Source organism: Mastigoproctus giganteus, chromosome 7, assembly GCF_048544385.1.
Source record: "Mastigoproctus giganteus isolate SK-2022 chromosome 7, ASM4854438v1, whole genome shotgun sequence".
In the NCBI taxonomy this organism is placed as follows: Eukaryota; Metazoa; Arthropoda; class Arachnida; order Uropygi; family Thelyphonidae; genus Mastigoproctus; species Mastigoproctus giganteus.
The window spans coordinates 230,085,459-230,111,224 of NC_143581.1; the positions used below are offsets into that span (position 1 = coordinate 230,085,459).

Below are 25,766 nucleotides of genomic sequence, written 5' to 3' on the forward strand. Positions count from 1 at the left end.
TTTAGTCGATGTTCAACTTTGACACGGCCAACAGCTTTTCACTTGCATACAATGTTCGATACCGTAACCTTCGGAACATTACCAAGCAAAGGCTTGCCCTATAGCATCCCACGGGGCACGACTTTATCACATAAATAAAGTCTCATTGCTAAACTAGGCCTGTGGAGATGGGAAACTAAAATTTAAATTAAACATCTAATTCTTTCTAATATATTTTTAATGTTTAATTATGTTTTTTCTTTATAAATTCTCCTTCAAAGCTTTACGTTAATTTGCACTTTTTTACAGGATATCAACTTAAGTCTTTCACAACAAGATGACGGTCAACGTCCCAGGAATAGTGTCTGTTATTATTTTTTATGTTTTGATCCTCCTGGTTGGAATATGGGCAGGACGAAAGAAGAAATCTGGTGCAGACGATTTAGAAAGCGAAGAGGTGATGTTAGCGGGCAGGAATATTGGAATGTTTGTTGGGATATTTACGATGACAGGTAAGCTAAAGCTTTCGTTTAAATATGAAATGTTAATATATGCTAAATATTAAACATGGCAAACATTCAAATAAAAGATTTTTGAACTGTTTCAGAAACATTCACTAAAATGCAAAGCTTATTAAAATTTTGAATTCGAAAAGACGGCAAATAATGATTCGTCATTATAATATGACATTTGGACAAAAATTTAGAATGCTATTCACTTTGGTTTCATAACACTGGCTGTATGGGAGCGACACCTCAGTCTTCTTTATTGCATATTTTGGCCCTGGTAGCCCATGCGCCAAAAAGCCTTTAATCACTTATGTTTTATGTGGAAACACAGATGCTGTCACCTGGTGTTGGAAATTTTAAATATCCAATCACATTTTGATCGATCATTGTTTAATTTTGATTATTATAAACGTAACCAACATTGTATCTTTTTCATTTAAATTTAAGAGTTAGGCATTTAACAGATTTAACTCCATTGTAATTTTATGATTTTGTTGCTCGCACCAGATTTATCAACACATGTGCTGTTCTGTCAGTGTTCTATTTACCCCCATTATTACTCCCCTCATAATTTTGGAAACATCACAAAATACGCTGGCTACCTCAAATTCTTAACGAAGATTAGGTCAACTGTTCAACTTTACAAAATCAATAAAGAATAACCAGTATTATAACCTTTCACACTTCGGCCTGCAGAGAAATCCAAGAAAATATAAAGTAACGTCCTTCCTTTAAAACTCATTCTTACCACTATTCAACTGATGCACGAGAGAACGCAAATCCTCACTGCTGACAAACAAACTGCCCTGGAGTGGCGTTTGATGCCAAGTTACGTTCATCACCATCTCGAGAATCAACAAATGAGAATGACCAGGAAGAGATGACTCAAAAAACAGAAATTTCTCTATACAAAGAACCCCACAACAGCAAGGAAGTATATACCAACCATGTTCTACACTGACATTACGCTGGAAAAAAAACTTACAACACTCACCATACTAAAACCATTCTTTTCAGCAAAGTTTTGAATATTGCAACTGCCATAGTTGCGACTTGGTCCAATACGACTGGCGCTAATCATCGAGGAGAACAAAATGACCTGCACTGCAAAAATGGTGAGGAAAGAAATCCGCTACAGTCTGTGATGTGCTGGAAATGCAGTACTACACTTGTCGGAGAGGTTATCCATATGCTTCATGGTGGGGATGATGAACAATCTGAATTATTTTGACATTCACTGCACTACAAAATACGCTGGCTACCTCAAATTCTTAACGAAGATTAGGTCAACTGTTCAACTTTACAAAATCAATAAAGAATAACCAGTATTATAACCTTTCACACTTCGGCCTGCAGAGAAATCCAAGAAAATATAAAGTAACGTCCTTCCTTTAAAACTCATTCTTACCACTATTCAACTGATGCACGAGAGAACGCAAATGGTCGGAAAACTGCTAGTTTGGGGGATACAAAGACTAATAGTTTAACAGTAACCGCAGGCAGAGGTGAAGGTGATTCTTGCACAACTTCTATTAGAATAAGAAGCGACCTGGAGCGAGGGGTGTTGGGGGTTTCAGGGACGGATGGCAGTCATCATGGAATAGTTGGGTATATGGGATGTGTTAGGGTAACAAGGAATAGGCATAGGAGCATGTATGCTTGCATGTATACCAATGCTAGAAGTATAGTAAATAAATTTGATGAATTTGAAGTGTTGGTCAAGACATCAAAGACGGATATTGTTGGGATAGCAGAGACGTGGTGTCACAAAGATATAAGGAATGCAGAACTAGAATTTGGAGAGTACAATGTGTACAGAAAGGATAGACAGGACAGAAAGGGAGGGGGTGTTATGCTGTTAATTAAGAAAAACGTAAAATCAAAGGAAGTGCACCCAGTTAATATAGATGAACAGTGCTCTGTTGAGTCAGTTTGGTGCGAGATAAGCACTGCGAAAGGAAAAATAAGGGTAGGAGTGTGTTATAGGCCTAATGACTTGAATGAGTACAATGAACAATTGTACAGAGAAATAGTGGGCCAGTAAATCTGAATGTCTTATAATGGGGGATTTTAACTTCCCAGATATTGACTGGAACTTGTGGGTTGGTCACTCACACACCAGTCAGACTTTTGTGGATTTATTGGATGATTGTTTTCTGCAGCAGCATGTTCGAGAGGCAACCAGAGAAAGTAACACTCTTGATCTGGTTATCAGCAGTGATCATTCGTGTATTAAGAATTTGCAGATAAAGGAACCACTAGGTGGCAGTGATCACAGTGTGCTGAAGTGGGATTTACTCAAAGAGGTAACTACCGTCAGGGGTAAAGGAAAGGGTTTTTGCTTCCGTAAAGGGGAGTACAGTGGTCTCAGACAGTTTTTAAATTCTGTACAGTGGGATCAACTGACGATGTTACCAACAGTAAATTCTAAGTGGGAAGCATTCAAGGAATTAATCGTGGAAGCTACTAGACTTTATATACCGATTAAGAAATATCGTTCAAGGTTTAGGCCTAAATGGTTATCAAATGAACTAATGAGACTCGTGACAGAGAAGAAAAATGCATGGGATGCATATAAATTATCAGGTGACGCAGAAGCCTGTGGCAGATATAAGCTAGTCTGTAATCAGGTCACAAAGGAGGTTCGGCAGGCGAAGGCGGATTACGAGAAATCTTTGGCAAAGGATGCTAAGAAAAACAGCAAGGATTTCTTTACTTATATAAACTCTAAAAGGAAGGGGTTGAATATGATTGGTCCACTTGACATCGATGGTTCGACTGTTGATGATCCTGCTCAGATAGCAAACAAACTGAATGAGTATTTTGCATCTACATTCACACGTGAGGAATTATTACAGTTTGAAAATGGAAGAAGGTTATCAAATTGTAGCAGTGTGCTTAATGATTTTGTAATAACTGAGAGCAAAGTGGAGGAGAAATTGTTGAAGTTAAACATAAGAAAGGCACCTGGGGTGGATGGGATCTATCCAGTTATTTTAAAGGAGGCGGCAAAGCAACTAAGCAAACCCTTAGCCATAATTATGAGAGCATCCTTGGACTCAGGGGAGGTTCCCACGGACTGGAGATGTGCAAATGTGTCCCCAATTCACAAAGGTGGATCGAAGGGTGACACGAGTAATTACAGACCAGTTAGTTTAACTTCTGTTCCGGGTAAAATAATGGAGTCACTGGTTAAAGATGCATTGCAGGATCATCTAGACAAGACTGCAGCAATAATTCAAACACAGCATGGGTTTGTTAAGGGAAAGTCTTGTCTGACAAATTTGATTGGTTATTATGATGTGGTCACAAAGGAACTGGATGCGAAAAATAATTTTGATATCATATACTTGGATTTCAGGAAAGCTTTTGACACTGTTGCGCATGGAAGACTACTGTACAAATTGGAGCAGAATGGTATTAAGGGTAAGTTGCTACAATGGATAAAAGGATGGTTAAGTGGGAGAAGACAGAGGGTGGTAATCAATGGGTGCTGCTCTTCGTGGACTAATGTTATTAGTGGAGTCCCACAGGGTTCGGTGTTGGGTCCACTGTTGTTTTGTGTATTTATCAATGATATTGATGAAGGTATATCAGGCTTAATGTCGAAGTTTGCAGATGACACAAAGGTTGGCAGGGTTGTTAATGACAGTAATGGCAGTGTGCTACTGCAACAGGATCTAGATAATTTGGGCAGATGGGCTAAGAAGTGGCAACTGAAGTTCAACCTTGACAAATGCAAAGTACTGCATATGGGTAGAAGTAACCCCAGAGAAACGTACCAACTGTGTGGTACTACACTTAAGGTGGTAGAAAATGAAAAAGACCTGGGAGTAATTGTGCAGTCAGATATGAAGTTTTCTGAGCAATGCAGACAGGCTGCTAGGGCAGGTCATGGGGTTTTGTCAATGATATATAGGAATTTTGCTAGCAGGGAAAAGGAGGTGATTGTCCCTCTGTATAAGGCAATGGTCAGGCCACGCCTTGAGTATTGCGTACAAGTCTGGAGGCCTCATTTTAGGAAGGATGTAGATTTGCTTGAGCGTGTACAGAGAAGAGCAACACGATTGGTGAGGGGAATGAAGGGATTCTCTTACCAAGAGAGGCTTAAGTTCTGCAAATTGCAGTGGCTGGAGACTAGGCACCTGCGCGGTGATCTGACTGAGGTCTATAAGGCCTTGAATGGGTTGAGCACGCTGAATTCTGATGGGATCCTTCCACTTGTTCAGATTACGAACCTACGGGGACATAAGTTCAAATTAAGAAAGGACAGATGTAGAATAGATGTGCGGAAATTTGCCTTTAGCCAGCGGGTGGTTAATTGCTGGAACAAACTTCCATCTGTCGTTGTGGAAGTTGATAGGTTAAATAAATTTAAGGAGGAACTGGACAGGCATTTGGAGGGAATGGTGTGATGATTTTTTTTTTTTTTTTTTTTTTTTTTTGGCTGATGCTGCATAAGCTCCTACACTTGCTTTCTTGCATCATGTGCCACTACTACTACTACTACTACGAAGATCATGTGAACTTGAATGAACTGGACAGGCTTCAAAGATGGTCAGATAACTGGCAGCTATGTTTTAAGGTATAAAATTCAAGATCTTACTTCAGGAATAGAAACCCCAAAATACGTTATTCATTTGGTAGGACTGAATTAAAAACAGCAGAAGAAGAAGAAAGAGATTTGAGAGTTACAACGCGATCAGACATGAAATACCACGTGCAGTGCAGACTGGTGGCAAGGACGGCCCATCATGTTCTACTGATGATTTATCGAACATTTGCTTATAGAGACAGGGAGGTCAATCTCATTATATAAAACAACTGTAAGACTGCATTTGGAATACTGTATTCAAGTATGCAGGCCACACCTAAAAAAGATAGAGCTTCTTGAAAGGGCACCCGTATGAGGAGAGACTTCAGATATGTAGTCCACAGAGCTCAGCAAGGCGCCTCAGAGTAGCAACTTTATAAGTTTTAAATATTTAAAATTCTTTATTAGATCTAATTTTAATGTAAAACGGTAGAAAATTTGTTTGTTCGATCAGCTAGTGGTCAAACAAATTTTTCTTTCCAGGTAAAAGATTCATGTGAGGGCACAAACCTTAGTTTCGCAATAACGGAACTGCCTCACCTACCCTACTCGCACAAAAAAAAAATCGTATAGCCAGGTTGTAGAACTAAAAGGATCCCTATAACTATGAAATCTCCGCAGATGTACCATCGTATTTAGCGTAGTGTAGTTTCTTAAGAAGGTTCCGCATTCTCAGAGGATTCTTTCATGTGAATAGCATAACCGATCGATATAGATGTGTGTGTATATATATATATATATATACATATATTTTTTTTTTTTTTTTTCAGACTTAATTTCGAAGAGTTCACGATAAGCCTCCACTCTTTTGGCTTATGCTCTCGTCCAAGGGCATCAAGCAGTCCATCAACATTACAATGGCAAAACGAATCTTCCAAATAAAGATATGAAGAAAGCTCGTTTTTGTCATTTATGAAATATAGTTAGTTTTGTAGTAACTAGCTTGTACCTTATATAGAAAACACAAGATCTTTTAATTCACCTTGAGTTACAAGATGAGTTTTTGGGTACTCTGATTTAGAGCTCGTACGAAGTGTTTCCATATATACTTAATGATGGCCAATTTATAACTAAGTAGTTGGCTGTGTACTGAAATGATGCAATTTCACTAACTTGTACATTGTGTTATCTGTATTTTCTTCTTCTAATGACCAGGTTTTTGGAGGAACAGGAAGAGGTAATTCGTGACTATGACTAACTGGTCAAATGGTTGATGCGATATTCAGACAACTATTTCTTTCTATTTCAGTTATCGAAAAAATAGCAGTCTTTGACATGATTTGTTGGCTTTCTCCGCACCATGCGAACAGTGAATGGCTGTGATACTTTAGGTTTATTTTTTTAACCAGCCTCCCCGACAGGTTTTCGACGTCCGGTCATGCCAAGTTGGGCAGGCGGGTCTTGCCTTGGATTTACCATCAGAACGGAGGCGAATCAACGATGAACTGGAGGCCGTATGATAACTTCAATGGACCAATTCTGAGAAAAGACGCCAGTATACGCCTTTACTCTCTCCATAAAAGCTGTGATATGCGAAGGCCATGACTCCAGTTTGGCCTGGCGGCCTGCTGTGTCCTGACTGGACATGGCCTGAGGTCGAGGCTTGTTACCTCAGAAATGTGCTCTTGTGGAGAGCCAGAAACCGGCCTTCACATTGTGCTGCAATGTCCACAATATCTGGAACTAGGAACGCTCGCTCTCTTCCGCTAAGCATTGGTGGAGCTTTGTGAAAACAAACAGTGGTACTACGGCTTGTTTGCCTACTTTATTAAGAGTGCATTTATAAGAAGAGATACGAATTGTTAGATAGGGCGACCTACCTCCTCGTGGTGGGGGTGGTGATGCCTATCCCCGGCACGAGGCCAAATGTTCGTTTCTATCATTTGAACTTGCCTTGTGATTTCAGTTGGCCTTAAAGTGGTTATAGGCACAATGCACAAATGAGAACTAGTCCTCATCCTAGTCGCCACCTGGGCTTTCGGGTGGCGACTAGGATGAGAGCTCATTCAAATGACACCATACGAACAGCAGATGGCAGTGATACTTTAAGTTTATTGTTTAACCCAGCATCTGAGACGCAAACTATATTTAGTGTAGCATATATTAGGAGCCCACTTCTTGTTCTAACCACCTAATCGCAGCTAAAGTAAAGTTCACATGCTTTCTTTAATACGGGAATTATAGGCTGTCTGTGAGATTTAAATGCGCAATTACTACACGCACACATAACAAAAACTATCTGGTGAACTATCACAAATTAGAGAAATTTTATAAGCACTTCAATTGACACCAGAAAACTATAAAAAAATCTTTTTTTTTTTACTAATACGTAACCATTAGCTCTCCTACTAATTGATCTGTCAGATGCCTCCAGCATCTGACGATGCTGGGGACAGGCTGGAATAGAACATAACAGAAATTTGTGGAAACTGACCACTGCAGTAAAATTTTAAAAAATTTCAGAACTTCTCAAACCGTAGTTCAACTAAAATGAACAGACATGTATGTGTTTCCTGTCTATGGTGGCTCCTAAGCCTATCTCCACCTAATGTCTCTGTGATGGAATACAAAATCTCTGTAAAACAGGCCTCACACAGAGACAGTATTAGTGCGTATTTATGTATGTGTTAGTGCGTGTACTGTAGTATGTGTTGTTTATGTCAGGCCACTTTGTCACCAGACAGCTAATACCTGGGTAACTTATTCCTGGTGTCCGTCCCTCGGCACGTGGAGACGGGCAAAAAAAAAAAAAAAAAAAAAAACTGGATCCCGCAACCCATCAATTGCCAGTAATATCCCGTACCGAGGCACCAGTAATAAATAAATAAAATAAAAAATATATAAGTATCTGAAAACTGGTTGGTTGTCGTAGGGTTTTTAAATGCATCAGCAACTTAGGCCATATAAAATATGTCTGTAAATTGTGTGTTCTGTGGTCGACTTGCTGTTTGTTGGATGAAAAACCCGCGTTTCCACAGAAAAAACCATTCTACCCTCCCCTGAGACTGACTAATTCAGCCACGTTGTGAAAAAAATCCATAAAAATTTCTCCCATCATTGACGAGATTCGAACTTGGGTCTTTTTCATTCGGTATGGGGGAGAGCAGTGATTACACCAACTGCGTTACCCACGAGGGCTACATGAAAACTAAAATACGACATATCTGGCGAATTGAGGATGCTAAGAATAAACGGGTTGCACATTCGGAATCTGCATCAAAAATACATTAAAATCGAATTTTCGTTGTTGTTCAATGTAATCGTCTCATCCTTTAAAATAAAGAAGTTTCCATAAGAAATTTATTAAATGAAGAGTTGTTTAAGCTCGCTGAGTTTGCCAGATGAATTATTTTTGCTTGTAATTAACTTTTCTCCTGAAGCACTGCAATTATTTGGCTAATTACCACTACAATCTCTCCGGGGGATCTTTACTAAGGCCATCTGCCAAAATTCACCTTGTTGTTTTGTATTGATTATGATTCTTTCTATTTTTTAAGCGATGAAATTTGGAAATCCATTTCCACGTATTTTATTCTATTGATGCAACAAACGTTAGTTTACAATTAAACTAAAAAATCAAAAATAAATGTTGTAGTTTTTGCGTTTTAATAAAATATAAAAGTTGGACATCTTACGGAAAAAATATCTTTAAAGAAAATGTAACAAAAAAAATAAAACTAACAAAATCAGACAAGGGCATTGTCTAAGAAAACGCATCTCTCTCTCTTGCTCACGGGAGTCGAAATAGGCGACTTATCACGCACGATAAACACGACATTCTAAATCCGGTTGTCATATGTGTGGAAAATGCTGTGAGAAGTTTCAAGCAACGGTTTTATTTCTACAGTTTCCTGAAGTGAATGCAATTTTCATTGCCTGCTCTGGTACTTTCTGTTTTCTAAGAAAGTCTAAAAGTACCGCTTTCACAATTGCTATTTCTGTAACCAAAGCGCCAAAAATAGCCTGGGTATACGAGACTATCCAAGGTGTTATCTGAACGTGACTAGTTTTAAAAACCTTCATAAGACTTCATCTGGACCCAAAACATTAGATGGCAGCCTTACTTATCTCATTATCCTTCTGTTTGTATCGTCGTGGACTGAATTTCTAACGGACCCAAGGCGCCTGTAGTTCTTTGTGGAACATCCCTCGAGTCACAGAAGAGATATATGTTACTGTGCTTTCTTGATGATATATGCATAAATGTTTCCGCATGCGAAAAACATCCAATCAGTCAGCATTTTTCTTACAATTCATAGGATCGATGTAAGAAAAGAATCTGTTTCAGTCATGCTCACCGTCGGTAATACTAGGATTTAGAAATCTTTATTAATTGATTTATTTTGTTAAATCCTCGAAACAATCCGCGACTAGATTTTTTAATTTTCTGGATAAGATCAGATTTATTTTTATTTAGAATAGCCTTTACTTCGAACCGTTCTACAGCTTTCATCAGAAAGATCACAGGTTAATATAAAAAAGCTAAAAATGAATGGTGTTGAATGGTTTGCTATAAATATCAGATTGTAAGATGTAGATCTTACAAATTAAAATAGAAATATTTGTTTTGATAAAAGGAAGGGTGATGGAAAGTGAGAATTAGCATTAATGCCCGAGTATTAATGTTAATTCTCATTTCCTGTTAAAGTTTGAAGAAACACTGAATTTAGTAATGGACAGCTTTAGTGTGAATTAAAATAGCGGCTAAAGGTAAACAAGTAATTTAAATAATACGAGAACAAACAGAGACAGCGCAATGCCTAAGAAAAGGGTGCCATTTGAGAATAGGCGAGAAAGGGTTGCTGAGGGCAAGAACAACAGGACCGTAAAATGGGATTACGAAGCGTCTCTTTTGATCTAAGCCACCGTTAGGAAGTAAACAGGAAATGAGTGGACGTCCAATGTTCGCATCAAAAAGAAACGGCGTCGGGGTAACTGATAAATTGGATAAGCTCGATATATTTAGCAGAGGTGTGAACATGACAACTTGAAAAGGCCATACTGCCGTGTAAAAAAAAAAAAAAAAAAGAAATTTCTAGAGAAGGGTTGGTTTGTGCGCTAGGGAGACAGCTGGGGTGAGTTGTTTTAGCAAATAGGAAGGAATGAAAAAATTAAACAGTATGGAGATTGGTTGAGTACTTGGGGGGGGAGGCGTTCCAAACTTGAGAGAAAGAGTAAAGTTCGGGGGAGTAATTTGAGATAGTGTCCATTCGGTATCTGACTTTTCTGTGGTCAAAAAAAGTCTTGAGTTGCGGGTTGAAGTAGAAGATTTTTTGGTTGTCTGAGTTCACATCTCGTGGTAGCAAGATGAAGAAGAAAAAGAAGAAAAAACGTGCAAGAAAGAAAGCCTGGTCCGGCGTCGGAAAGCAGTGAATGCGGTGGTTACGTTAAGGTGTAACGTCGTGTGGCATAGAGGACTAATTTTGATATGGTGGAGTCAAACTTCTCATCATCCAGTAATGCAACACATATACTGTACAGCACACGCTTTTGCAAAAAAGTTCAGAGGACCAGATAACCGAAGCATATAGGCCGAAGGGGTTTTTCAACTTTAAAAGCTATCGGACTAGTTCCGTAGCGTCTATTGATATTTCACAGATTACGACAATGCAATAATAGAAATACTGAAATTAATGAAAAGAAACAGACCAAGGAATAGAAAAAAATGCTATCAAACAATTAAGGAAATTTATATCAGGGGGTAGGTCAAAAATTAAAATCGAAAGAGAAGACAGATATAATAAAAACACAAAAATCGGGTCCGATGGGGAGATACAATATGCCCCAAACTATTCACAGCAAAAACGTTTTTAAAAAAAATTAAAATGGGAGGATAAAAGAATGGAAATAGACAGTAAACACTTAAAATAACCTTCATTTTGAAGATGATTAACTTGTTAGCAAGTACTCCCAAGAAAATAAAGAAGATGATGTATGAATTAGGTTAGATTTGTATTGCACCAAAGAAGCTGAGACTATGAGGTATCAATATATTGTGTCCGTCACTGTGTGTATTCTCGGTTGGTAAGCTAAAAAACCCGCGTTTCCGGGATTAAAAACTATGCAAACTCCTCGCCTAATTCCAACTACTCAGCCAAGTTGTGAAAAATTCCTCACGTTACGGACGAGATTTGAACTCGGGCCTTTTCCACCTGGAAATGAAGGAACGGTGATTATAATCATTGTGCTTCCTGAGAGGCAAGATATGAATTAAGAGAAGAAAGCTTACACTATACACCGATGAGCCAAAACATTATGATCACCTACCTAATATGATGTTGGCCCTCCACGTGCAACCAAAACAGCTCGTACTCGGCGAGGCATGGACGCTACAAGATTTCTAAATGTGCCTTGTGGTATCTGGTACCAACACGTAACTAGCAGATCCTAACTCCTGTAAGGTCCGTGGTTGAGACGCCGCAGATCGGAGTTTCTGTTCCAACACAAACCACAGATGCTCGATGGGATTGATATCTGGGGAATTTGCAGGCCAGGGCAATACCTGGAAGTCTTCATGTTCCGCGAACAAGTCTCGAACAATCCGGGCAGTGTGGCATTGCGCATTATCCTACTGAAAGACAGCACCGCCAGAAGGAAAGACCGTTGCCATGAAAGGGTGTACCTGGTCAGAATAATGTTTAGGTCGGCTAATGGGAGAAACTCCACGCTCCACTCAGGCAACCCGTCTCGAACAATCCGGGCGGTGTGGCATGGCGCTTTATTCTGCTGAAAGACAGCACCGCCAGAGGGGAAGGCCGTTGCCATGAAAGGGTGTACCTGGTCAGCAATGATGTATAGGTAACTGTTGAGGGCCAGACGGCTCCGGGGATTTCTCCCATCTCCGCATATGTTCTATGTATCGAGTGACAGTACCCTGTCTATGCCTGAGGTTTAAAAATAATGTACGGGTCATGTGGTATGTAGTTTGTTGTGCCATCGTGCATCCAGCCTGTTGGCCGCCGGGCCCTAGTCGGACCCGGCGTTACCATACCTACAGACGGGGACGCTGGCCGGGTGTACCAAGAGACTAATTATACGCTGGCAGGTCCTGCCACTTACTTTCCTGGAATTTGGTGGCTAGGACCTAAAATAAAGGTTGGAGCGATCGCGGTTGATTTAGGTAAAATTGCATTTAGAAAGCGCTGCGTGGGGTTTTACGCTGAAAGAACTATTTCTAGAGAGCCTAAAAGGTCGGGCAAACTTTGTGATTTAAATTTGGACATGTGGGGCAGTCGCTGTACAAGAGAAGTGTTGGGAGGAGAGGGTGAAGACTGGGGGGATGAAATAAGAAGAGGAGGGGTCGGATAGGAAGGTGAATCCCATTTTTAGTGGGGCATGCCCCACCAGAGTGAAAATGGGGAGGGGAGAAGAGAGAGAAAACTCTCCTCCCCCTCCCCAGGAAATAGGAAAAAACAGGTCCGCACAAGGCAGTGCGTTTTGGGTCGCCAATAGGCCATATCACCTATTATATCTCCGCTGTAATCCAAATGGTGGTGTAAGGTCCAGTGGTGTCATCACTGACTCAACGAGCAAGGTCTTGTCCTGGCAAGCCGGGGTCTGGGGTTCTGTAATTTTTATTATTGGTCCTTTGTCGTACAGTGATTTGGAGTTTACTTTCAGGAATGGGAATTTTGGATTGGTGTTCAAACTGGGTATCACAGAGTGGGTGCTGTGGAATAGCTTAATACATTATGGTAAGTTTTATTTGTGTGTCACGTTCTTGTTTGACCTCCTGCAGTCTTTCTAGTCGGGTTGCCTTTGGTGTATTGTTATCATTGTTTTCCTTCTGGAAAATAGATCCTGGGCATATTGACTTAGTGCCTTGTAGTCCTCTTTAGTGTCTAACAGTCTGGGTTCTTGGTTGTCTGGCATATATTGGATTGCCGTTATTAGGCGTAGTCGTAGGTCGTCATACAGATCGCAGTCAAATATTAAGTCTCTCCAGGACTCCGGGTTGCCACAGGAACAGTCTGCGTTTTCTATGATGCCAAGTTGGTGAAGCTTAGGTTTAAACGGGCCGTGTCCTATAAGGAGGAAAGTGGTATTCCTACCGGGGTGAAACCACGCTGGCGCCTTGGGATAAAGCTTGGTGACAATAGGAGGGAATCTTCTAGTCACTGCGCCTTTTTCTGTGCCGCTCCATATCCTCTGCCAAATCTGGACGAGGTGGTCGGTGATTCTACTCTTCTCACATTTGCGGTCATTAGTGATGTCAGTGGTCAGGTTATACATTGTGGACAATGTGTTTCTATCACGATGGTAGAGCAGACTGCAGAGAGTAGCCTCGAGGTCCAGGGGAAGAAACCCAGCCAGGATCTGGAGGATAGCCGTGCTAGTCGTTCTAGTTGCTCTCGTCATGGTAAGGAGGATGGTCCTCTGAATGGTTTCGAGGATCCTTTTATTCACTTCTAGACCCGCCCTCGCGTACCAGACAGGGGAGCCATACGTGTTGGCAGGATGAAGAGAGCTTTGTAGTAGAGGGACAGGGTAGTACGGCTGAGTCCTCTACGGGTGACTCTAATGACGAGGGTCGCATATCTTCTTATCTTTTGTTTAATATATTCTAGGTGTATTAAACAAAAGATAAGAAGATACGACGCCCTCATCGCTAGCGTCGCCCGCAGGGACTGGGGAGGAATCTTCTAGTCACTGTTTAGGTAGAGAGTGTAGAGTGTGTTTAGTGTGAAACTGCACCAGAGGTCCCCCCCCCCCCATCTCCGCGTGCTATACATTGTGGGTGTGAAACAGAACACTGTCAATGCCAGAGGTTTAGGTAAAGTGTAAAGTGTATCTAGGGTCAAACGGCACCAGGGGTTTCCCCCATCTCCGCATAGTTTACTTTGTGTGGTGATACAGTTCACTGTAAAGGCCAGAGATTTAAAAGTGTATGGATCTTGAAATGTGTGGTGTCATGTACCGTTGTTCTTCTGGCCATTTAGCCGCCAGGCCCCTGCTGAGGCCCGACATTGCCCCACCTTTGCCCCGTGGAGACAGACCAAGTACCCAGTAATTTGCATTTACTCTGGCAGGTCCTGCCACCTATTTTCCTAAGATTTCAGTGGCGAGAATCTAAAAAAAAAAAAAAGAAAAAAAAGAAAAAGAAATAGAAAAAAAATAAATAAAATAAAAGAGGTTTAGGTAGGTGGTAGAGGTCAGAGTGCCCGGCACATGGATGACTGGACCCAGAGTATCTCAGAAGAACATCGCCCGAAGCTTGACACTGCCGTCACCGGCTTGTTTTCGTCCCACGGTGCATCAAGGCGCCATCACTTTCCCAGGTAAACGACGCACACGTACCTGGCTGTTCACATGGTGCAACAGGAAACGTGATTCATCGGACCAACGACCTTCTTCCAATCACTCAAGGTCCAGTTTCGATGCTCGCGTGCCAATTGTAGGCGCTGTCGCCGGTGAACCGTGGTTAGCATGGGCACTTGGAGCGGCCTGCGGCTATGCAGCCCCATTTTCAGCAGGGTTCAATGTATTGTGTGTTGTGACACATTACTTGCGTCACCTGCATTCCAACTGCCGGTGAGTTGCGCCATAGTCGCTCTTCTGTTGCCATGTACCATCCGAGAGAGCCTTCGCTCACCTCGTCATTGATAAGCCGTGGTCGTCCCACACCTCGCCGGCCGTTCGTGGGTTCCCCCTCCTCGGACCACTTTCGGTAGGTACAAACCACGGCTGACCGTGAGCATCCTCCAGCCATGCCGTTTCGGACATTCTCTGACCGAGTCGTCTGGCCATTACAATTTGGCCTTTGACAAACTCGCTTAAGTCTGCTACCTTTCCCATCTGAAGAACAAGAGTAACACTGATTAATGGAGCTCATGTCCCGACCTGCGCACGCGCCGTAGTTTACCTGCAGTTGCTTCGATTTGCATAACGACTCGCTGGTCATAATGTTTTGGCTCATCGGTGTATATGTGTACATCGTCACTAACCTAACGGATTTTTTTTTTTTTTTTTTTTTTTTTTTTTAAGGTTCTAGCCGCCGAAATCTCAGGAAAGTAAGCGGCAGGACCTGCCAGAATAAAACTGAGTCTGCTGGGTTCCTGGTCTGCCGCCATGGGGCGTAAGTGGGGCAACACTGGCCTCAGCAGGGGTCTAGCGGCTAAATGACCAGATGAAGAACGGTACTGTCAAAACACTGACACATGAGTGAACAGGCAGGAAATAGAAGTAGAAAAGAACAGGGTTCCTTGGGTATTAGAAGGCTTGGAGGAGGTGTATGCTACCTGGGCTAAGGCAGATGCACCAGAGTGAGAAATCCCATGATGACAGAGAAACACATTTGATGGTGCCAGGATGTTGTTATTGTTATTATTTGGTTTTTAGGAGCATTAGCAACTAAGACCATATTGCTCCGGGGATATGTGGTGGTCATTCCCTGACCTTTCCGCATCCTCTGTATTTGGTGGATCATGGGCTCGAACCCCGGTCTCATCAAGAAGCGTGTGCTAAGCACTGCTGTTCCTGCCCACCTGGCTAAGGAGGCGCCGTGCCAGCATGAATTCCACTTCTGGATCTTAGAAGGTAGCAATGATCCCACAGAGACAGAAAAGTTCCTGCATAGACAATGACTGCCTGAGCCAATAGCTATCCTGTTCTGAGCAAGTTCAGGGGTCAGCAATGATCTCACATTGACAGAGAAAAATTGCCTGTGGCAGCAGTTAAGAAAGGTCAGGGGGTTAGCAAGGACCACATGTTGGTAAAGATCACCAATGATTCAAAGTTAACAGAACAGTCTGTTAGCATTAGCTAAACATCTCAAGAGATGAGATCCAGAATTTTTTGTTTTTATGCCCTATGTATTCAACAGAATCTTGATACATTATGAAATTTAAAATTTCTCCTATGCTAATTTTATTCCTGACAGTCTTCGAAGTCTGTCAGGAATAAAAGTCTATCAAGCCTCGGTGATTTTTATTGTCTCAGCTTATTGCTGGCAAACAGATTTATAATAAATCTTTCAGGAGTTCACTTCTAACTCAGCCAACCAAAATGTTTCCCCCCGAACTCCACTGCCACAGGGTGGACTATAGTGAGAAGACAGGAAATCCCCAGAGTTAACCAATAATCAAAGGCAGGGCAATATTTTCTGTACACAGTGGAGAGGGATACTTGATATAGAATATTTTACACATTTTTTCCCCTTTTTGGGTGGAATTTAGAGTATCAATAAGGAATTGGCACCTGGGGTGGAGTAATGGCATACTAACAAGATTATCAAAGGGATTTCTAATATATTCAAGGACAAATCTTGCAACATCATAAGTTGAATCACCTGGATATTTAGGAGTTAACAAATTTGTAGGTTATTAGCCTGTAGTCACTTATATGGGCAGGAATGAATTGTCGATATTTGATTATTCTGGACAGCAATACAGAAGAGATTGCTCTACGTGATCTACAATTCACACATTTTATTGGGGGGGAGTTGCCCAGTAGGGCGTTAAATTGGTGATGGCAGTGCCTTCCTCAACCCAGAATTTCTGTGAATGTGTCATCCTTATTAACTGTATCAAGGAATACCCCACCCTTTTACTTAAATTTTTAATTCTAATATTCAACTGTGGCTTCAAATTAGGTTAAATTACGTTAGGCACAAAAAAAAAAGCCACCACAGGTAGTAAAAATAGTACGAACTCATTGCACGATGAAGAACGGTACACGACACTACACATGAACAACTCCCACACACTTTTAAATCTCTGGCATTTCCCAGCGAACTGGTACACCCACAATGAAAGCAACGCGGAGATGGGGGAAACCCCTGGTGCCGTATGACAATAACACACTTTACCTCTAAGGAATTTTGATTTAAAATTTTCAATACAATTTTAAATCAAAGGCTGTACACATGGTCTTTTGATCTTGATAATTATTGCATATGGGCTTTGTGCTCTGGAGGGACGCATAGGGCGAAGCTGTTAATATATGTGTATGTATCTCTAAGCATCACCCAGATTGTGGCGAAACATCAAATGTCTTCTAGCGATCATTCAAGAGGAAGACTCGTCTTTGCTGTCAGGATAATCTCAACCAGAATTCTGGGATCACTGCAACTGGACGATCCCAGACCCAAGCCTTAAGGCCACCCGAACTAGTTAAAACTATCGTATCGGATCTTACCCATGCAAATTATGGGATACATACAAACGCTAGACGGTGACTTCCTAGACTCACGTCACAAGGCAGCTCCTGAGGATTGTCATGTCAACTCTACAGTAAAATCACTCCAGTGTGCCAACTTCTCTGCAGCGTTGCTGATCACTTGCGACCTAAGTACCGCATTTGCCTGAAATAAACTGTTCAAATATGTGCTCAGAACGAGGCTTTCCTGGACTTCCATCATAGCCGCGAGAAAGTAATAGTGAAGTGTGGAACACTGATGGACCCTCATATCATGACTCTTGGTGTTGTCCTGAATTATAAAAAAGCTTTACCAAAGATAGTATTTATATTTACTTCCTAACATACTGTATTGTGATCCTATGTGAATTTGTAAATTTATTGTTCTCTAATTTTTATCATATTATTATCTAATTTCCTATCATTGCTATTATTATCATTGCTTTGTTATAATTTATGCATCGGTGTTTATCATCTTTTCGTTTAACTCCTGGCTTGTAGCTAAGAAAGAAGTTGTTTACAGCGTTGTACTTTATGTATATTTGGAAGTGGGCAGTTTGAAAAAAATTAAGAATTAAAAAAATTACTAGAGCGGGGGACTAGACAAATGTGGGTGGGTTTTTTTCTTTTGCTGATGCTGTATAAGCTTGCTTTCTTGCATAGTTTGTCACGAATATGAGAGAAAGCAAGCTTATATAGCAATAAAGAGTTCTAATATTTAATAACATGTTAGGCCACTTTTGGTCTAAATACTCCAATTTACTATTGAGGTTAGTACTTAAGATAAGTCCTTAGTACAGAAAGGAGGTATTTTGGCCCATTCCTCCTTCCAAACAATGGTCAATTTAGCTATTGATTATTGGCCTAGTCCCAAAGTCGACATTACACTTCATCCCAAAGGTGTTCCGTAGGGGTAATGTCAGAGCTATGAGCAGGCAAATGAAGCTTTTATAAGTTAAGTCTTCAGCAAAGTCTTTACCCACTACAGAATGATATGGTTCACCTTTTCTGAAGTAGAAAAGGGCGCCCTCTCCGTACTTATGCCCCAGTGTACGAAGAGCGGAATTGTCCAAAACGTCAATATACCGCACACATTCATTGTTTCGGCAACAACTACCCAAATCACGATAAATAACTCCACACAGTGACAGCACTTTGCCAAATTTCAGAGTTGAGACGACCACTAGTAAATAACATTCTGCTGGCATCCGCCAGATTCAAAAACGGCGTGTACCACGATTCTTCGCTTCATTATGTTTCAGTGGCCAATTACGATAGGTTGTTATAACAGTAAAGTCGACGCTGTGTTGTTTGGTTTGTGTGCCGATATATCGTCCTTTCACTTTGTCAGCCTCTATGAACTCCTCCTTTTGACGGTATTCCATGAGGTAAGGGATCCATGTACCACTCTCCTGAGGTGCTGGTAGTAGCAGCTGACTTAATCACCAAATAGCAATACCATTGCTATTTGGTGATTAAGTCAGCCACTGCTAGAACAGGGGGAAAATGGTCGACCATGACCGACCGGCCGATCGCAGAGCACAGAAATAAAATATACATACAATAAAAGAACCTAAATATTTCAAAAAAATTAATGAGTTTTAGTAGTTATTACAAAAATTCTATATTAAATGTTATACTTCTTAAAAATTTTACTTCTTACTACTGATTTCGTAAAACGTTGATAGAAATACACATGTAAAAAATTCCGATAGATGGATCTCGAAACTGTTTATTTTTAAGGTAATTGATATAGTGAATTGCAGCTTTGCGTCAAGTCAAAGGCACAAGTACACTGAACTAAGACGGAATCCTATAATCACTTCCAGTTGGAAGTAGCTAAGCTCAACGCCTCAATCCATTTACCATATTTCGTTAATCTAGTTACTCCTAGAGTGAACGCAGTTGCTTTTATACAGGCTATCTATCTTTTGTATGTAATCTTTCATCAATGGAGTTCTCTACTTATTCCACTTTTTGCATAAAAAGTGGAAGGAGCAAAGAACACTATTGCTCCATTAGCTTTAGAGATCTAATACATGTCTTTTAGCATAACTGACAATATTAAAGATTAATATTTTCGAAAGATAACTACCCTGCTTTGTAGTTAGCTTTAGAAGCTCCACTTTGGAAACAAGATAAGGTGCTTGAAATTGTACTCAGACAATAATATTCCGCTTTTATTATATAATGAAGCGCGAAGAAACAAAAGTCTTTGTCGCTCCTTATTTTTTAAAAATTACACTGAAAAAAACTGATATTACCCGCCTACGACGAAAGATAGTGCTTCACTACCAACAGGAATAAACAAGTCAACTTTTGAAAATATGGAGATCGGATAATTGTAAGCAGGAGGAAAATAAAAAAAAAAAAAAAAAAAAAAAAAAAAGGAAGTCCTTCGCAAAAAACAGGAGCGGAAACAAAAGATTTTTCGGAAAAAGCAGGGTTTTTTTTTTTTAAATTCCGCACTGCCCTCGAAATTAAATTTCAATAAGAATACGCATTTTGTGTTAAAATACAGCCATATCACTTTACCAGTACAGTATGTTTTCAAAAGGTAAGCTTACTTAGGAATTTTCTGTCGTTGGATTTCACTTTGGATTGTGTGTTAGACATAAACTAATTTTGATTGCTTCAGAAAAGAAGCAATCAAAATCACTCCCGTTTAGAGTTGGCTGTCAAGTTGGCTTCACCAGAAAGAGATCTTAATTCAATTATTTTATTATTTTTTTTCACCTGGCTGAATATGCAATAAGAATAACAAATCCGCACTCAGTTTTTTTTTCCACCTGGCTGCTGTGAGGAATTTGAATTTCTTCTGGAATTTGAAGAAGTTCTCTAGAATGACAAGCGAGACCTAGGACAATTGGTTATATTTCAAACTTTGTATATTTATTAGTTAGCTAACATAGTACATCAGATTTTTCATATCAACCGCTGTACATCAATCTTTTCATATTTCATTATTATAAAAGGAAGTCTGATACTAGAAAATATCTATTTATTACTTATTTTTCAATAATAATGTCAGAATTGGAACCTACGGTGATGTGTTTTTTTTTTTTTTTTTTTTTTTTTTTTTTTTTTTTTGTCGGAAAATTGATTCATTTCAGTTTGGCTTAAAAAAAACTTGTTCTGCGAATAGTTCTATTGGATGAATAGAGCTAATCTGAGTAATGTTAAATAATATTTAACTTAGGAATTCCGAAAACTCAGTTGAAAAACTTACAATCTATGAATTCTGTTTAGAGACAGCAGACTTTCAATTGACGTAAGAAAACCTACTTTAGTCTTAGAAATTAACAAGTCTTTTCGCCAAACTAAGTTCACAGTTTACTAAATTTATTCATAAAGTCATTCGACTTCTGCTATGAGTGTGTTAAATATGTGCAATTGTAAATGTGGCGCCTCCGTAGCCAGGTGGGCAGGAGCAGCAGCAGTGCGTAATACACCCTTCTTGATTAGACCGGGGTTCGAGCCCGTGACCACCAAATACGGAGGATGCGGAAAAGTCAGGCAATGACCACCGCATATCCCCGGAGCAATATGAACTTAGTTGCTAATGCTCCCAAAAACCAAATAGCAACAACAATTGTAAATGTAAAATTCCTACGGTAAATTTTGCCACGTATTCAGCTTCATTTCCCCAAATCTTCTTCTGTACAAGAAAATTTAATAAAAAAGTAGTAGACATTTATGCAAGAAAATATAATCAACAAATCTGAATAAAAATCACACACCTTTAGAATGGCGGAACACGAATTTTTATTCACTAAATTTTAAAATACACATGCACCAACTTTGAGTCATACGGCGGAGTGGAGATAGAATAAATCTAAGTGTAACAACACATGTCCTGTGTGTTTTCTGCATTCTGACGTCAATGCATACATAGGTACTACATAAATGAAAGGGTCAAATAAATTCCTATTTTTTTTAAGCGCAAACAGCTTTACATTGTAGCGAAGAAAGAAAAAGAAAGAAAATCCGTAACCTCAAAAATAAGACATTTCTGAGTTGTTTTCTATTTCATTATTTGTCTGGGGATTTCACCTTTGTGGAGCTTTAATTCTGTAGCCTGCGAATATTTATCGTATCTCAGACTACTCTTGTTTGCAATTCTAACATTCTTCATACAGTCTGAATATTTCATAAGCTTACACAGCAGTGACATCAACGGATACTTTGATCTGAACTCTCCGAGAAACTGAAAACAGGACACTAAATGAGAGCACCAGAATAAAATAAAATAGAGCATAAATCAAAATGTAGCAGCGTCTGCCCTATTTTACGTATTGTGAATGGCAGGATTACTGAGTAAAATCCTCCATATGAAAACGTACTGTAGATAGCATACGAAAGGAGATACAGAAGCGTTGCAAAGCTTACATTTTTCGAAAACTTCTGTTCCTTGTGTTTTTTGGCATGAGGAAATCGTGTAAAGTACACTCACTGGACAGTTTATTAGAAACACCACATAATATTAAGTGGTGTTCCTAATAACTGTAGATCTCTATATGCTGCCAGAGCAGCAGTCTTTACCTTGGAATGGATTCATAAAATGATGGTAACGTTCTATCCGCTCAAGCATGGTTGAATATCAACCATGATGAGTATCTCGGGTTTTTCGCCAGAAATAGGCAAATAGACCACAGAATATATAGACGCAATTACAGGCGCCTCATAGTCTTAGTTGCTTTGGCACCTAACACCTGGCTGCTGTCGGAACGCATTGTGATAACAATGAAGTAGGGAGGAGATGGAGTTATGGTGTAGTGCTGTTTCTCATGGTATGACGTAGGACTTTTGTTGTTGATAGTTGTGCAAAAAACTATGAACACGGACGCCTACCTTAACATTTTGGACAATTCCATGCTCCCTACGATGTGGAAGTTTTTTTTTTGGTATTGATGCGTGTTTGTTTCAACAAGATAATGCCACATAAATATAACGCCAGTGTTGTTCGAGTATGGTTCATAGACATGAATGTGAAAATGTTGGAATTGCAGGCGCAGAGTCCGGTTTGAACCCTACAGAACATATGAGATGAAATGGAACACGTTCCACACTGGTAGCTCAACTGGTCACTGTTCTGCAGGTGGAACTACACCAGATGCTACCTATGGTTCGCTGGTGACGTCAGTGTGAAACCGACGTGCGTCCGAATCCTCTTTTGGAGAGTAGTGTAAATGAAAGTATGTTCGAATACTCGAGCTAAGGAAAAATCAGATCGACACTAAATTTTCAGTGTATGTTCTGTTCGCTCCGCGATTTTTACTCTCAATTCCATATCCTCCAGTTTTTTCTGAATATAGAAAAACTGCTACATATTTTAAACAGCAGCTGTCTGTCATCATTTCCAAAATTTCATGATATATTTATATTATTCTATATTCTTAGGCACTTTTGAACCAAATTTTATGTTGAGAAGTTAGCCCAATCTCCTATGCGCCCTCCGTTAAGGAGTGCTATTACACAGACTCACTTCACTCTGCCATCACGTGAAATTTTGTAAATGTTTCTTGAGCAGACAGGACTATTTACGCCCTGACGTACCTTTTTCGATAACTCAATAATCCAGTTACTGAATTATCAGTAGGTGATGTCCACAAGCAAGTTAAATTAAATGTTCTCCAAATATTTGCATTCCTACGTTAAGCGATCCTCAACGCGGGCGGTTTTTTTTTTTTTTTTTTTTTTAGTATTTCAGGAAGTAATTCGTAAGCATTAGTATTAGCAAAATGGCGAAAGAAAGCAAGCCTATACAGCACACCAAAAAAGAAGACATACTTATTTTAAATTTATTGAAATCACCTACTTCTAAAACACTAGAAGTTTTTCCAGTGATCAGTTTCTCTGTCTGATGGAAAATTTCCTCATCTGTTCTGCAACCTTCTTTTTTTTTTTTTTTTTTTTCAATTGAAATTTTCTTAAATTGAAAAAGGAAGGGTGTGTCCTCTGAGATGCCATTAACCTTTAGTATATTCAACCCTTTTAAAACATTAAACATCACAGGTCTCCGCGAAATACTGATTTCCACTTACTACAATTTACCGGCAGTGTTCAGAGAACTTCGTTTCAGATGTCGGACTATAGAATTACTCCAAAGTCTTTTTTTTTTTTTTTTTTTTCATTATCAGATATTCTCTTCTCGATTCACTACTATCAAAATACATCCATCTTGCATTCATCAACAAATGAATGAATTTTCTGTTTATAGTCCGGGACGACCACACGGTCAGAGGAGTTCACAAGGTAGAGAGACAGAATACAAGAAACAGCACCATATTGCAATATCCCAAATGCCATTTTTTTGCCTATGCAATTATACAAAAAAAAAAAAGACATTTTATGGTCACCCAGAACTTCTCCCATATACCCATATATGTATTTAGTCTGTAAAGTGCGTGTGTTCTCTGGTCGATTTCCCTGTTTTACTGGAAGAAAAAACTCCAGTTTCTGAGGGGGAAAAAACTTCCTATCTACGCCTGAGCCTGACTAACTCGGCCACGGAGTGAAAAAACCCCATTAAAGTTCGTCGCTTCATCGACGAGATTCGAACCCGGGCCTTTTCCACCCGGTGCGGGGATGACAGTGACGATACCACTGTGCTACTACCCGCGCAGATTATGCAATTATAGAGGATGGTTGGTTTATTCATTGGGAGTTTAATGGCGCATCACCGACTAAGGCACCAAACATATGACACCAGACCTTGGTTGAGTAAGGTCCGCTATTAACCATTTAGTCTTCTGGTGGTGGTATTCATTATTTAGAGAACAATAATTGATTTTAAAGCATGAAGTTTTCTTCTAAAGGTAAATGGGAAGAATACCCTTTCTTCTTTCTATAAAGAAGAAAAATTATTTTTTAATACTTTATGAAAGAGGTAGAATTTTCATAGAAAGAATCAAGGGAATGCAGGAAGTTGAAAATGGCATTCTAGATAATTCTGGTGTGAAACTGAACATCAAGCAAAAGTTTCATAGCGATAATGCTGGATGTAGAAGCAAGGACTAGTTCCATGAATTTTATAAAAATGTTTTCTGCCTATTTGACTAGAGACAGTAATGGTAATTTATTGCTTATTAATTACTATTTATTGATTTCTTATAATTATTTACTCTTATTTACATTTTCAATAAATATCACGTAATCTAATCTTGGAACCTCTCTGGAATATCCTTAGCCTTAAAGCCGTGAGGGTTTAGATTGCTATATGTATATATTCAATAAAGATTGGCACTAATTTATTAAAAACGCAAGTGGGAAACGTCTTTTCTGTGAGTAGGTTTTGTTGAGCTATAAAACCCAGAAATATCAGTAGCACATCTTTTCCGAAAAGACTGGAAAAAAAAAAGCAACTTTACGTGGAATTAAAAATGTGCAATTCAGTAGAAGGAGTGCAACTGTTTTGAGAATACTACAATCTTTACACTGAGGAGGATCTTTAATCTAAGTATATTGGAGTGGGTAGTATTTACAAGTCCCAGTCAATGTGACAATTCTACTTGCAGCAGAACTGCCTTTGTTTGATACTTTGTTTATCAGAACTGCCTTCACTTCACACTGTAACTGTGAACTGCTAATTTGTAATCTAGACTTTTAAAATCTGTAGTGCACAGGGGTGTAGCATTTGACTGCAGGGAGGAGGGGTACACTAATTCTTTTCCCGGGATTCCTGAAACGTCTTTTCAGGAATCCCGGGAAAAGGAAGTTCAAAAGGAAGGAGATATAGCTGGCTGGAACAAGCACTTCTTTAATAAAATTAATAAATCTGCTGTTATATATATCACTACAGACAGAGAAGTCTGCCTGTAGTGATATAGTATAAGAATAAGAATTTTTACCATATTTCGTATTTTGGGGTATAATGTTGTGTGCGTAATTATTTACCAGCACACTGAACTCACGACCAAAGTCCCACTGGACTATGGTCGTGAGGGGGTGATAGATGCAGACAAGACTAATATTATCAGAGAAAAAGAGTGGAACAGTTGAAGATCTGGGTTATCACGTTGTGCAAAGTTAAAAATAGCAAAACGAAAAAAAAAATTACTATTGTTGCTTTGGAGGAAGAAGAGAGAGAGGAGTGATACTAAATATATGCACCAGAACGTAGAAAATTTTCATCTATCCTTTCCTTAAGTACTGTATTAAATTCATTTATCTAAATGCTGATCATGATATTCAGCCTTATGACAGCTTGAGAATTTTGATGGAAATTACACGAAAGGATACACTCAACTTAAAATTCATATCTTCTTAAAACGTACTGCTTCTTCAAGATCTACATCGGTGGAATGTTATAAGAAGGGCATCAATCGTCACTGAAAACACCATAACCACCACAGCAAAAACCTGATTCTGATGCAAATGACTGGTAATGTATTTGTTTAATATAAAAACTGTGCAATATACTTATTGTTCTGTACTTATTTTGCCGTAAAGTGCACCACGTGCCTTTCCCCCTCAATCCTACTAAACGCATAATACACTTCTTCGGTACAGCAATGAAACTTCTGAACCGGACCTTTTTGCAGTAATAC

At 39.5% G+C, this 25,766-nt stretch overlaps 1 protein-coding gene across 1 annotated transcript in view; it reads left to right on the forward strand.

The window, feature by feature from the left end:
- Positions 1-302: 302 nt before the first annotated feature.
- ChT (choline transporter) overlaps positions 303-25,766 on the forward strand; it is a 73,821-nt gene continuing 48,357 nt past the window's right edge. The window contains exon 1 of the mRNA XM_090377472.1: positions 303-491. Coding sequence (XP_090233598.1) covers positions 317-491 — 175 coding nt within the window. The 5' untranslated portion in view covers positions 303-316. The remainder of the gene's footprint in view (positions 492-25,766) is intronic.